The 14,691-nt window shown below is 47.8% G+C and overlaps 1 protein-coding gene across 1 annotated transcript in view; it reads right to left on the bottom strand.

Moving 5' to 3' along the window:
* LOC146817266 (elongin-A-like) overlaps positions 1–14,691 on the bottom strand; it is a 522,392-nt gene that overhangs the window by 131,788 nt on the left and 375,913 nt on the right. The window contains exon 6 of the mRNA XM_085610852.1: positions 848–1,015. Within this exon, the coding sequence (XP_085466978.1) occupies positions 848–1,015 (168 nt within the window). The remainder of the gene's footprint in view (positions 1–847; positions 1,016–14,691) is intronic.

The raw sequence follows: 14,691 nt of genomic DNA, 5'->3' as shown, positions 1-14,691 counted from the left end.
GTTGGCCTCTGTTCCGCTTCCCCCATTTTCAAGCGATTACCTGGTTCGATATCTTGCTGGCCTGAAGTGGACTGCCTCCTGGTACAGCAAGGTATGCTGCGGGGATTGTGATTAAAATGACTGAGCTCAGAGACGGGGCGCAGTGCAGCCTCCCCCGGGCTCTGACGAGCGCTGCAGTGCGTCTCCGGTGTCTTTATGATGCACCAGCACCTGGTCAGCCCCTACGTGAATGCCTGGAAAGCTGAGAGATGTTGTTCTATCCCTGCAAGTGCAGCTGATACACTGTACGGCAGGGCAAAGTCAGGGGCGAAGGGAGCGAGACTCCCGCGCTGTGGCACACCTCCAGTGTCTTTATGGAGCTCCGGTCCCCCGCCAGCCCCCACGTGTTGGCCTGGAAAGCTGGGTGATGTATTTCCACACCAGCAAGTACGGCTGATGCACTGAGCGATAGGGCAAAGTCAGGGGCGAAGTGAGCGAGACTCCCGCGCTGTGGCACACCTCCGGTGTCTTAATGGAGCTCCGGTCCCCCGCCAGCCCCCACGTGATGGCCTGTAAAGCTGGGGGATGGAGTCCCACCCCAGGAAGTACGGTTGATTCACTGGGCCATAGGGCAAAGTCAGGGTCGACGTGTGAAACATGGATTAAGAGTCATGCGTGGCCTCCAAAGGTCTACATGAAATAAGTAATTTATCATTTTTTTTTTAAGGAGATTTATCAGCATCACACCTTCCAAGATGCCACATTTTCATATTAGAATATTGTTATTTACTTTAACAGGAAAAACAATATGTTAAGTGTTATTCGCAGATGTAGAATATTTGCTCAGTGAAACATTTAAAGTACTTACAGTCAATATTATTTTGAAGAACACGGAGACACTGCTCATAGAGGGTTAGCATTTTTGAAAGAAAAATTGGTTTGGATCCAGAGTACACTTGCATTTTAGAATTAAGTCTCTTTCCTGTAAAGCAGGTCATATCACTGTGTTCATCCAACAATGCTTCTGGTGCAGAACCTAAGTATGGAAGACAAAGCAAACAATTATCCCAAAAAGGTAAATGTTAAGGAAAACAATGTATTATAGTTTGATTGTTTTAATCTATTGGAGACATAGGGCAAACGGTAAAGGCTGAGGTGCAATTTTAATGGCTCCTTCCTTTAACTCATATGCCAGGCTGACTAAGCCTGCTCAAGATCCAACATCAATACTGCTTGAAAGAATTGCACGCATTTTAACTGTTTATACTATAAGTGTCAAATATGTAGCAATATGAAGAATGACTCCAACAACACCGAGATTACACCCAATATCAGTGGCCCTTTAAACTGTGTCAATCATCTGTTTGGACAGTATTTCAGAAGTGGCTTTTTTATACTTAACATAATATAAATCAGATAGGACACATTGACCCTCGAATCTCGGGGATAAACTATAAATGCAGTTATTCATTGATACTTCAGTGAGAAAATTTTCCAACATGTATTATCACTCATCTAAAGTATGTATGAGCAATTGATGTCTAAGTAGGGGCAAAATGTTCATCAGTCTGGAGTTGTTAAAGCAGTGTACCACAGGTGTCTGATGAGTCATTACAGGATATCAAATCTTTATCCGAATCCCCCGTTTTTGGGAGTTATCTGGCCCAGTTCAGTACGACCCTCCATTTGACCAATTGAAGAGCCAGTGCAGTAAAACTTTTCACTGGGGTAAGGAACTCCTTTACAAACGCTAGTGTTGCCAGTAAAGAAGTATTTATTCTGCATAGTATCTAATCCAGTTCAGTGAACACATGCAACCAAACAGCTTGAATTCCAGGGCACCCCAAGCCAAGTGAATAAAATCAGCTTCATCTCAAGAGCATCTAGAACACGTCTGCCTTAATCAGCCCAAACGACAACAGTCGAGCTGGTGTTTAAATCTGAAGTGGAGCAATCAGCGTTTTCTGTTTTAAATAGATCGAGTAAAGGTGTGCAAAGCAGTAATCCCAGTTTATATGATAATTTCTGCCCAAACTTGCTCTCCCATGTGTCCCTGACCTTTTGAGAGCTCTGTTGTTCCAGTTGCGAAGATCTTAGAGTAGGGATAGTGAGCATTTTGCGCTTCATGGACAACAGTTATTTTTTAATTTGTTTTATATTTTATAAAAAGTACCACGAATTCTGTAATATAAATGAGTGATCATGAGTTCCAACACACCCTCTTGCTCTGAAAGCTCTCCAGGCCTCTTATTCACCCATCTACAAATAGGTTCCTCCGACACATGAACCAAGTCTACCCATCTGCCAGATCTCCATACTCATCAATGTCATGGGGAGACATGGACTGCCCACAACTAGGACACACAGAGTAAAGTTGTTTGTGACTATGCCTGTGACCTAGCCAGTTCCAAAACAACACTCTGCACTGCAAAGTGTCCAGGCTACACTCGGGGCAGGCAGCCAACACTCGCACTGCTGTGTTCAAGATAGTCAACAGGGCTGCCTCCTTCGGAGGACCAGAAAGGTGTCAGGTCGGAGGTCTCCCTTCCCACCTAACGCTCCCCCCACAAAAGGAACATGCTGGGCCTGCGCTGCATGGAATTACTCATCAGAATCGGAGGCCAAGAAGCCTCTGGCCTCATACAGCAGAGTTAGCATACCCCAGCTCGGTCTTGGCTGCTTACCAGCACAGGCCACTCCTATAAGGAACTTATGCAAGTCAAACAACCTCAGAGATGGTAATGTTGATATACTGATCAACAGATAAAGCAGGTGGGGCAGTATCATCTTCATAAAAGTAAAATGACCTGTAAATGAAAGTGTGCGGCTTACCCAACACTCCATTCGATCCGTATGTTGGCACAGGATCACTGCCTAGTTATCTTCAAAGGTCTTCAAGAAAACTCAATGCACTGCTGCCAGATAGCTCACAGAGTAAATTGTCCATCGGAGAGGATACCCCTGGCCCCACTACACTGTAGTTGCCATAAGAGGAAAAATCAATGTATTTCAGTTGACCTTGAGTCAGGATACGCTGCCAAACAAAACCTCTCGCAGAACAGCAGATAGATTGTCCTCTAGGTTTTGGATATAGAAAAGGACAGTCCTTGTTCTTCCCACAGACCCTCTTTTGCATACACGCTACAGCCGGATCAGCACGGGAGTCATGCAATCTTCACAGCACCCCTTTATGGCATATGGGGTTGCAGACTTGAATCTGCACACGGGTGACGACCCGATCGGTGCAGCAGCGGACTCCCCACTCCTTGCCACGGTTATCTACTCGCCAGAATCACCCACTGGACCTCGCTCTCTCCAAGCGCTCTCCTCTTCCCTACATGGCACACTGGTTTTGAGAAGCAGGCACTGGTGGCTCCATGATCCAGGGACAGGTGGCATTGGATTAACATGGGTGATGTCCCCTCACCCAGCTAAGAGACTAGTCACAGGCCAAAATCTTGCAGAGCTTCTCCTCAACATACATCCCAACTAGCTGTTTGACAGTTGACATTTTCAGGTGCTCAAGCTCTCCTTTCTTATAGTCCATTTCCAGACACTAAATGTCAACCAATCAGGGGAATTGTACGGCACGCTACTCACCCGTGAGGGTCTCAAGGCACTAGGGGGGGGGGGGGGTAAAGCAGCTCCGTTCAGTCGAAGAGCCAGGTCTTGTGGTCTTCCTGAAGATGTTCAGGGGGGTGGAGCTTCTGATGTCGATCGGGAGCTCGTTCCAGGTCTTGGCCGCAATGTAGGAGAATGTTCTTCCACCTGTTCTGACTCTGCGGATGCACTGGGTTTCGGCGAGGGCGAGGTCCACGGATCTGAGGTTTCTCTTGGGTACATGGGAGGAGATTCTTTCATTGAGGTATTGGGGTCCGGTGTTGTGGAGGCATTTGTAGGCGTGGGTTAGTATCTTGAAAGTAACTCTTTTCAACAGAGAGCCAGTGGTGGTTACGCAGGTGTTGGGTGATCGTGTCAAGGGTGTTCTGTATGGTCTGGAGCTTGTGGAGCAGTGACTTGTTAATCCCGGCGTAGAGGGCATTTCCGTAGTCTGCTGGTTATGAGTGTGTGGGTGGCAGTCTTTCTTGAATCGGGGGGATCGATTTGAAGGTCGTTGAAGCAGTTGGAGGCGACGGTGTTGACCTGTCCAGTCATGGGGAGGGAGGAGTAGAGTACGATGCCGAGGTTTTGAGCGTGGTCCATGGGGGTGGGAGGGCTGCCGAGGACATTGGGCCACGAGGTGTTGTCCCATGCAGAGGGGGAGGGTCCGAGGACAAGGACCTCTGTCTTCTCCGAGGTTAACTTCAGGCAGCTGCTGCTCAATCCAGGATGTGACGTCCTTCATTCTTTCCTGGAAGTTGTCTGGTGGTGACGGGATCCTTGGTGAGGGAGAGGATGAGCTGGGTGTCGTCTGCATAGGATACTATGCTGAGTTCGTGCTGTCTGACGATGGTGGGGGGGAGGGTGGGCATGTAGATGTTGAAGAGCGTGGGGCTGAGCGACGATCCTTGTGGTACTCTTCAGTTGATTTCCGGGGGTTCGGAGAAGAAGGGTGGCAGTCTAATTCTTTGGGTTCTGCCGGTTAGGAAGGAGCGGATCCAGTCAAGGGCGATTCCCTGTATGCCGGCGTCTTGGAGTCTGGTGGCGAGTGTGCGGTGGGAGACTGTCGAATGCTGCAGAGAGGTCGATGTAAAGTGCCAATGAAGATAAATCCAGGAAAAAGATCAGGCAGTGAAGGTAACATCCAAGGATGTTTAACCAAGCACAGCAGCTGAACACGGGAGTGCATCTGTCTCCAATGAAGCATGAACTGTCAATCACTGTTCAACAGTTAACATGTTTGGTTGAGAAACAGCATCTTGAGCAACGCACTTCAAACATGTTTGGAAGTGCGCGCACCAGGAACTTAGAACAGGTGAGTAAAGAATATAGAATGTTAGACAACAAGGAGAAACATAGAAAAGACTACACAATACTAAGTACAGATAATATATGAATAGTACAACCCTTTAAAGTTGAGTAGGATCAGGGCCGTGGTGTGTCCTTGGTCGAGGAGGGTGGGGATGCCTGTGGTGGCAAGTAGAGCTCTCACGGTGCTGTGGTTGCTGCGGAATCCACATTGGGAGGGGTCGAGGATGGAGTTTTTTTCCCAATTAATCTTGTTAGCTGGGCATTGACGATCTTCTCAGTGACTTTGGCCGCAATGGGGAAGAGGGAGATGTGTTGGTAGTTCTTGAGGTCCGTGGGGTCTGCTGAGGGCTTCTTGAGCAGGGGTCTGACTTCTGCGCGTTTCCAGTGATAGGGAAAGGTGCTGGTCTTGAAGGTGGTGTTGGTGGTGCATCGTAGCTCTGGAGAGATGGCGGTGGTGGCTAAGTGGTAGATGTACGGCAGGCAGGGGACCGTGGGGGCCCGAGTGAATGCCTTTCATGGTCGAAGTGGTGTCTTTGGTGGCGATTGTGGTCCAGGAGGAGATGATAGGCTGACTGGCGTTGATTGAGAGGGAGGTGGTTTCGGAGTCAGGTGTCTGGTCGTTGAAGTGGTCATAGAGGGCCTTGATGTTCAGATGGAAGTAGTATCCAAGCTTGTCGCAGAGGTCCTGGGAGGGTATGATGTCCGTTGTTTCGCTGGGGGTTTGGTGAATTCCTGGATGACTCTGAAGAGTTACTTGGAGTTTCTGGAGTTGGCGAGGATCTTGTTTTGGATGAAGGTCCTTTTGGTGGATCTGATGCGTTGGTGGTATTCCGTCATGGCGTTCTTGTAGGTGGAGCAATCTTCTGGCGTTTTGCTGTTTCTCCAGTTGTTCTTCGAGACGTCTGCAGGTGTGTCTGGATTCTTTTAGTTCGTTGTGAACCAGGTTGCCTTCCTGGGACGTTGTCTGTCAGAGTTGCGTAGGGGTGCGAGTTAGTCTGCGCTGTTGGAGATCCATCTGTGGAGTTCTTTGGCTGCGAGGTTTTCGTCGATCAAGGTTGTGGGGGCGTCACGGTTGAGGGTGGAGTTGAGCTGCTCCTCAGTGATTCAGTTCCTTCGTGGAGGGCGCGGTGGGTTTGTCGACGTTGAAGTGTAGGTAGTGGTGGTCCGTCCAGGAGGGTTGGGTGGTGTAGCTTAAGTGGATGCTGTTACATCCTGCAAAGATTGGGTCGAGGGTGTGTCCTGCCTTGTGGGTGGGCGTGGTGATGAGCTGTTTCAGGCCGATGTTGGTGAGGTTGTCTAGGAGGGCGGTGGAGTTGGAGTCGCTAGGGTTGTCGAGGTGTAAGTTCAGGTCTCCGATGAGTATTTAGTGCGTGGGGTGCGATGAGGGCGATGATCGTGGCGCATGAGGCGCGAGGTCAGGGGGGTCTGTAAGTGAGGGTGTCGCGAAGTGTGGTTCTAGGGCTGGTATGGATCTGGAAGGGAGGGTGTTCAGCCGCCATTAAATAGGGTAAGAGGGAGGGAACGCTCAGCTGGGAGGCGGGAGCATGAGCTGCAGGGTGGAGGGGCTGCAGGGGAAGAAACCGTGACGACAGTGACAGAAAGTAACAGTAGCAAAGCAATACAATTTAAACAAGAAGGATGACAAACGAGAAGGGTGATAAATTAAACAAGAAGGATGACACAGGAAGATAAACGGGCACAACGAGGCAGGAGGCAGCAGGGGCAGGCTCGAACCCTACCAGATTAGCAGCGGCAGAGGCACAACGGTGAAACTACTGGGGGAGAGAGTAGGTCACTGACCAGAAGTCCTGCTCGCTCATCCCAGCAGCGCCCACCATTAAATAGGGAAGGAGGGAGGGAAAGCTCAGCTGGGAGGCGGGAGAGTGAACGGCAGGGGGGAGGGGCTGCGGGAGAGCAGCGGGGGGACAACGCGTAAAAAACAGTAACAGTGACCGAAAGTAACAGTAGCAAAATAATACAATTTAAACAAGAAGGATGACAAACAAGAAGGGTGGTAAATTAAACAAGAAGGGTGAAGGAAGAATGTCCTTTAGGGTCTTAGTCTTTGAAGTTTGTGTTTGGGGTCTGCTCCCTTTTGAAGTGCCGACGTCTGTCAAGTCCTTCTTCCAGAAAGCAGTACATCACAGCAAGAGTGACTCCAAATCTGATAGCACCACAACACAGGCCATTGGAGTGACTAGTGGTTCACAACTGGATGTCAGCCACAGACATGTGCATCAAAAGGTTACCCCAAGTCCCCAGCCCTACTCTTTATGACTTATCAGTTTGCCTGCAACAACAAAAATCAGCACCAGGGACCCAGACATCTTTTGTAGCTGGGGCACTCAGGACAGCGGTGCAGTCCATCATGTGAGGGACATTCCTGTCCCAACATCCCATCTCAGAAAGCATCACTCATTATCCATGCTAAAGTCCGCTTCCTTCCTTCCTATGCCATGAGTCTGGAGAAATGAAGAGGGTTGCCTGTGGGTCCCCAACATATGCCTTCCTTGCCACATATTGTGAACCTGGGGCAAGCTGGTGGACAGCATCACAAAAGGAACAAAGACTGTAGTTTTTTTACTGCAGCAGGATTGTAAAATCTGGAAATGATGAAACCGAGGCCCCTGCATATTGCAGATCCCTCTTTTCATGGGAGAGTCTTAGGAAAGTGTCTTGATCTCTAATACAAGAGACAGGCAATTATAGGTTGCACGACCTGCCTAGGCATCAGAGATGTGGGTTTGGACTGTTCAAAAACAAAAACAGGGAAGAAACAGCCTCTGCCCAACAGGTTGAGGAGAATGGTCTGCATAAAGGAGTCATTATCCCTGTGTTTGTGGTCTCCGCTAAACCTGTGGTTCTAATGTTACACCAGGAGCATGCCTTAAGATTGTGATTTTCTAGCCCTAATGAGCTCTATCTGAAGGGACTTTTTTTTTTATTTAGAGGGGATCTGCTCTTTCTCCTTTTCTGAAATGCAATACTCCGCAAGGTTGATCGTTCTAACATGCAGTTCAATCCAGATGGTAGTCTGTTGATCTTTCTATCAACTGTGCAGAGACAGGCTCTCATCCTGAAGGATGGTTGTGATGATGCAGTCCTCCTGTGAATCATGAATAGGGGGTAACTGCCCCCACCACACCCTGGCACCTATTGTGTTACTAATGGAGAACCTAATGCCAAAGGAGACTTTGGTTTGCCTAGGTTAGGCTTTGCAGATAATGGTGCAGCAGTGGCTCAGTGCGAGTAAATTGGGTATAATCGGTTGTGCAACCTCATCGTGTCAAACATTTACAAAACCCTTTAGGACTAGTAGGTTTTGTCTGTCAAACCTTTAACTCAAGCCTGAGTAGTTGCGGCTCAGAGCAGCAACGCTTACACAGAGGAACAAGTGTAAAGCATTTAAACAGCAACAAGACAATTAAAGAAGACATACATGAGGCATTCAAGAAATCAGACACCAATTTATAAAAAATGTATTATATTTTTGTGTATTTTATGGAACACCACAACGAAAAAGATCCCTCGGAGGGTTCTGGAGATATACAATTTACAAGGTATAGTAAATATGCAATTTCACTTAACCATGAACAAGCATTGGCAAGTCAACAAATTTGACACTGATATTTTTAAGGAAAATGTTGAGTAAGCATCAATGCAGTTACTTGGAGGTACTTTAGGTGACAAACTCGGGCAGGGAGCTAGTCAGGGGGGATGGGGGGGGGGGGCAGCAGGAGTCTACAGATGCAGCAACCTCGAAAGTAGGGGGCAGTCTTCAGTTAGTTCCAGGCACTTTTATACCTTTGCTGTAGGTTATTGAGTGGTCCTTATGCAAGGTATCCAGGGTGCTAAAGATGCTCAAGGAGGCTGTAGATGCGAAGCGGTTGATGGAGGGTTCTCCTGCAGCTACACCTTGGTTCATGGGCTTGGTGAGGCAGTCCTGGCCACAGGGGTCGACATCCCTTGAAGTCTTCTCAGACCAGGCAAATGTTCAGTTGCCACTGGGCTACCAGCTGCCCAATATCATGTTCACAGCGGAATCATTTCTTGGACGATAATTCTCTTTCTGGGTGACCAAGCTGCACTCCGACAACTCTCCCGGGTTCAGCAAACTCAGGTGGAACTTTGAGTGCTGGCATCTGGTCTCTGGTGCTGCACAGCGTTGAGAGGCAGTGGCTTGAAGATTTGGGCTACCAAGTCTCTCCAGCAGGCTTCTTCAGCGGTTGTGGCCCTGTGCTTCACATAGGATGTCAATCAACTGACCCTTTGAGTCTCTTACTTTGGCTGGGCTCCGGAGAAGACTTCTCCATGAGCAAGACACAACAGGCACAGTCCTTTCCCTTTGCTTGGCAATAGGTTCAGCAGGTGCAGCCTCTCTTTGCTGTTTCCATGGTGCATCAGGGCAGACGTTCTAGTCCAGACGAGATCAGAGTTCCTTTTTTTACCCAAAAAATGCCCTCAGGGTGCATGTGGTCAGTAGCAAATGGGTTACTAGGTTCCCTCCCTCCTGATGACTACTTCTTGAAAAGTGTTGCATCTGGCTATCCCAGAAAGCACCATTCTGCCCACTTCCAATATGGCAGGACCACTCTCTTCGCACGTGGAGCTCCCTAGCCCAACCCTGAGGTGGGCTACCAAGGGGGATACATGCCCCAGAAGAATCTGTTTGAGAACTGGCTTCCCCTTTCCTGTCCCAAGTGCCAGCCTTTCTACCTCAACAATAGAGCAGCCCCTCTCCCAAGTGTTTCCCATTTGCTCTATAAAGGTGGTTTCTCCTTTAAAGCTCCCCTTTTGGGCCAACACCGGCGTGGCTGCCTGCAGGAGGGAGTTAACACCTCTCTCCCCTGTTGGCCCATACTATCTCCCTTCCTGGTATTCATTAGTACGTCACACGTGGAGGGCAGAAAGCTGTATGCAGGGCAGACCCCATGTCTCGGAAAATGGGCACCAGAAATCTTGTGCAACTAAAATGGCATCTTCTAACATCACACTTTGCCCACCAGTGACATTACATTTAACCATTAAATCATGGTTAATGCACGGATTCTTTTGATACCATAGAGTACCAACTTTAGTAGTCACATTCAGAAGTCAGCAGGGCTGAGATGTCAGACTGTAACTCCATACTCCCCAATGGGGCTACTAGCCATTCTACAATAAAAATGTCAATTTAGGATTTTTACTGTTGGTACTTTTCATGTTCATCTTCCCCCTTTTAATATACAGCATTCTGCCTTGGAGCTCCATAGGCCTACCTTAGGGGGTTAATTACATATATTAAAAAGGGAGGTTTGGGATTCACGATTACTTTGAATGGCAAAGTCCAGTTAGCCAATTTAAATTGCCCTTCCAATCTGCAGTGGTAGACTAGGAACCATGTTTTACGTTGTCGTACTTGTGATGGCACAACTGTGCTGCAGTCCATGAGAGAGACTTCAACTTTCAGGCTCAAGGTACCCCTGGTAACATATACCAAGGACGTACAAGTAAGTTTAGCTATGCCAACTGAAGACAAGCCACTTAAACATGAACCATTTTAAGGGCCAAAGCACATGCAGTGAGTCCTGTTCAGTGGGGCTAAGTGGATTTCAGAGCCATTACACCAGTACCTAGTGGTCACAAATGGTGGCAAAAAGTGGAGGTAAACCTGCAAAAAGACTGTTTCCTTACATTCAGCAATAGGGTACTGATGTATAAACCTCAGACTACCTGGGGAGGGCTAAACTGTTACATGTCTCAGGCTAATTGGGTCTTGCTTATGGTACACCACACTGCTACTCCCCCCTCCACTCAAAGGCTTGTCTCTCTCACCCCAAGTAGCAATCCAGTTGCAGGCTTCTTACCAGTTCCTTGTTTGTAGTGTCAGTGGCCTAATACTGCATTACACTGGCCAGAGGAGAGGTGCTCTTTGTCAATGAACAGGAGTGGAGGACTATAGCATAGAGCACCTTTCCTCAAACCTAGTTCAGAGAGGGCAGTGCCACCAGTCCAGTAATGAAGAGAGGTCCAGGAGCAGTGAAAGGGCCAGTCATTGAGAAGAAATCTGCTCAAGACCAGCAGGTAAGGAATTACAAAACAATAACGTGGTGAGAGCGAATGACCATCTCACTCATGACGTGTGACTCATTAAAACAAGGAGAGAGGTGGCAAGGGAAACATATAGCCTTGACTACAGAGCAAATTCAACTTGGTGCTTCATTAGGAGCGGCTCAGGATCCGCAGCAGAGTTACCCAATCAGGAATAGCAAAGTCTGTGAAAGCCTCATGGATTTCATGTTTCCCCCAGAGATTTTGTTTTACTGAAAAAAAACGAAATATCGGAGGTTCGCTCGGAAGAGCACGAGCAATTTCCTGAGGCATCAGAACTTTATGATGTTAAGAAGAAAGCAGCAGCTGGGGTTGAACTCCGTAGCTTTAAAAAATAAAAAGTAGGAGCAATCGTAGGAGGATGTGCCATAACAGCCAGAGTTGCTGATATGGAAACCGGGAAACCAGGTTTGAGTTTCTTTGTTGGCTTCACATCCTGTGATTCTGGGTAAATCACTTAATCGCCCCGTGCCTACCAAAAGTGAATGTGTCCTTGTTTTTAAAGTTATGGTGTGCACTTCCAACTGCTGCTTTCCATTTAACATTGTAAAGTTAATGAATTAAATGAAACTAGCATCTAATGTTACGCAGATCAGCAGTGAATGAGTTACAAAACAACGTGTTAAGAGTGAATAATTGTATCTTGCACATGACATGTGACTCATTAAAACAAGGCAATGACCTGAGCGACAGCGATATTAAAGTCAGCCTGTTCAAGAATGACTAACGTATGAGAGGGGCCACTGGATATGCACGCAAGCCAAGTGCAGGCAAAACATTAAACAAATTCCAGCTTCAAATGTTGATGGAAGCAGCAATTGGGCCCCGGGAATCTGATAAGAGCAAACACATGAGGAAGAACAGGAAATAGCATGCTACAGCCAATAGAAATGAAGGAAAAGTAAGTAAAAAGCACAGGAACCAATGGGAAGTAAGGGAGCGGTATTTAATATATATTGACAATAGATTTCACAAGCACAGTGCAAGCGCTGTGCAGGCGAAACCTAACCAATGAGCATAGAAGAATTTCTATTTGTACCCAAAGCATAATGGCATATGCATTCTTCCACTTGCATGCCTGTCATAGACATGTGGAAACCAAGCACCACATCATCCAAAGTACAAGAAAGTGGATTGGTGTCCTTGGCTAAGGGTAAGTGATTCAATGATACTGGCATATCTTGCCCTCTATGCTAGTTAGACATTCAGATTAGTCTTTAAGGTGGCTAGGTGCCTTGTGGACCAAATAAATAATTCTCATGAACTAATGGGCTAAACTCAATGATAAAGGGCAAACATGGAAAACTAGCTTATTCACTTCTTTTCAAGATAACCTGTTCTAAAAAGCTGGGAGAAAAAGAGGGAATTCCACCACCAGCCTTGCAGAATATGAGAAACAGAACCGATTCAGCCAATACAACAAGGTCCACTGGAGGGAATCCCTTTTGCTTCAAAATGGCCAAAGCAAAGAAAGAGACGCTCTATTCATTCAGGAGGCAATTGCTTCTAAACAGAGGTCTGTGTGAACTCCGCGATGCTGCTGGTACAGATTATCTACAACGTAGGAAAGAAAGAGGTTGCATCGCAAATTTACGTCTACTTACCAGAGAGGATGAGGGAAGCAGCGGGCATTTTGTGTATGCCGATTTCCCACCGAATGGAACCTCTGCTTGTAAACACGCTGAGACTATCGTGTGACCCCCCCGGTGAGAGCGATGGCCCTGGGAGCCGAGTTACCGAGGCCTCCGCTGCCCCCCTGCGGGGCATGCAGAGAAGGAGCCGGGAGGGCATAGATCGCTCACGGCAGTGGGGCCATGGTGATTGTACTGCAGCGATCCCTCGCCCTTGAAGGAGCACGGAGCGCATACAATGCTTACAGCAGGAGTTCCTGACCGCGAGCTACCGCTGCGCTCAGCTGTGGGGTCAGGGTGGTTGTCCTGCGGCGAGCCCCTCAGCTTTTAGAACATGACTGGAGAGTGATCGGCGGCGTATGTGCTGGGGATGGTGCAGGCTTCCTAGCAAACCAGACGATCGAAAGGAAACTGGAAAATCTGGGTACACCCAACGCACGGAGCAGTAGGATCCAGTGCGGCGTAGGCAAGCTCGACGACCTCCCATGAAATGGGAGAGACCTGGATCGCCTGATTGACATGACGCGATGCAGACGCTCACACTGATCGGCAAGCAGGGGAGTCCAGCATTCAGAAGGTACAGCACCTACCCTTCCCCTGCCGCCTCAAATCTTTAGAGAACCGCGCTGTAACAGAAGCGCTTGTTCTGCTGTAAGAGGAAAGCTCTGAGCCATAAGCCTTCGGCCAGAGCGTCCCCCCTTCCACTGCTGATCTAAGTCTGCGCAGTTCGTTAAAATAAAACCGTGTTGGTATCAACATCTCGACACCATCAAAATGGCTGAGTTCTAAGCAATCCTCTCCAATATCAACCACAGACTGGCATCCATTTTGTGCTTCCTCTTTCCACTTTCAGAAATAGAAGAGGTATGCATGCATGACTTAGTGGGTTTGGAAACAGAAAGAGTCATGTTCTTTCAATCTATGGTGGCCATCTTGAATAGGGCAACCAGTTTTGGGCCTCCTCTTCCACTATTAGAAATAGAAGAGGTACACACGCTTATCAAAGTGGTCTTTGGAAATAGAAAGAGGAATTACCTATGGTCAATCTATAGCGCCCATCTTGGATTGGGCAACATTCATTCATCATTATTTCCTACTTGTGGAATGGTCTATGGAAATAGAATGAGGAATGGTCTATCCTCTTACTGTGGCGGCTATCTCGGATATGACAACTCACCACATTCCACCATACTGGAATAATCGAGATCTCCACTAATGACACTCGTGCATTGACCACTGGTTTCCCCTAAAATATTCAGATGCTGCTTCTCCCCTCCACCTTCCTGCCCGTTTTTAGCCTCGTTCGGTGTAGGAAGGTGGATATCTGACTATGGTTACCCCCAACTTTTTGCCTAGTGTCTAGCTGGTTTTTCGACTTAGTTGGCCTGAGATCCTGCCATTCAGGGTCTCAGGCTGTCTGCTCTCTCTGTAAAATGGACTCCATGTACCCTAGGTACATACACAATTGGTAAGGATCACCTTATTGGACCCTGTACAGTGTACCCTAGGTACCCAGGGCATAGGTGTACCCTAGGCCTACCAGGGGCTGCAGCATGTATTATGCCACCCCTGGCCTGGCCTTCCATTTTGACACAACTGGCTGATCCCTCAGCTGGGGCAAGGTCGTGTAATCACCCCTTGCTTAGGTGTAGTATTCCTATACCTAACTTACATATAGACACATGTGTACCTATCAGTCACTCCTATGGCAGGCCTTGACAATCCTGGAGGCAGAGTGCTTGGTAACATGTGAGATGGGGCTCTAGCATGAGCTGAGCCTGTCTGCAGCATTCGGAACCATGTCCTTATAGCTGTTCTATGATATAGCCTACCATATACTCTTAAAGTGCCTTATAATCTTAGACGGTTATGGTAACTATGGTTTGGCTTTATCGAAACATGTCGTGTAAGGTGTCTAACACTGTGGAATAATACCCCCATGCCATTTCTGGACATGAGAATATTATCCCCCCCTTCTAGAGGGAAAGACATGTTAAAATCATACTTCAACTGTTAGCCTCTGACCAAAGCCTCAGCATCACAAAATGGATGCTGCTGCCACGACACAAGTCTGACCTCC

This window comes from Triturus cristatus, chromosome 6, assembly GCF_964204655.1.
Source record: "Triturus cristatus chromosome 6, aTriCri1.1, whole genome shotgun sequence".
Taxonomy (NCBI): domain Eukaryota; kingdom Metazoa; phylum Chordata; class Amphibia; order Caudata; family Salamandridae; genus Triturus; species Triturus cristatus.
The sequence above is the reverse complement of the archived record's forward strand: the minus strand, read 5'-3'. Positions and strand labels throughout refer to the sequence as shown.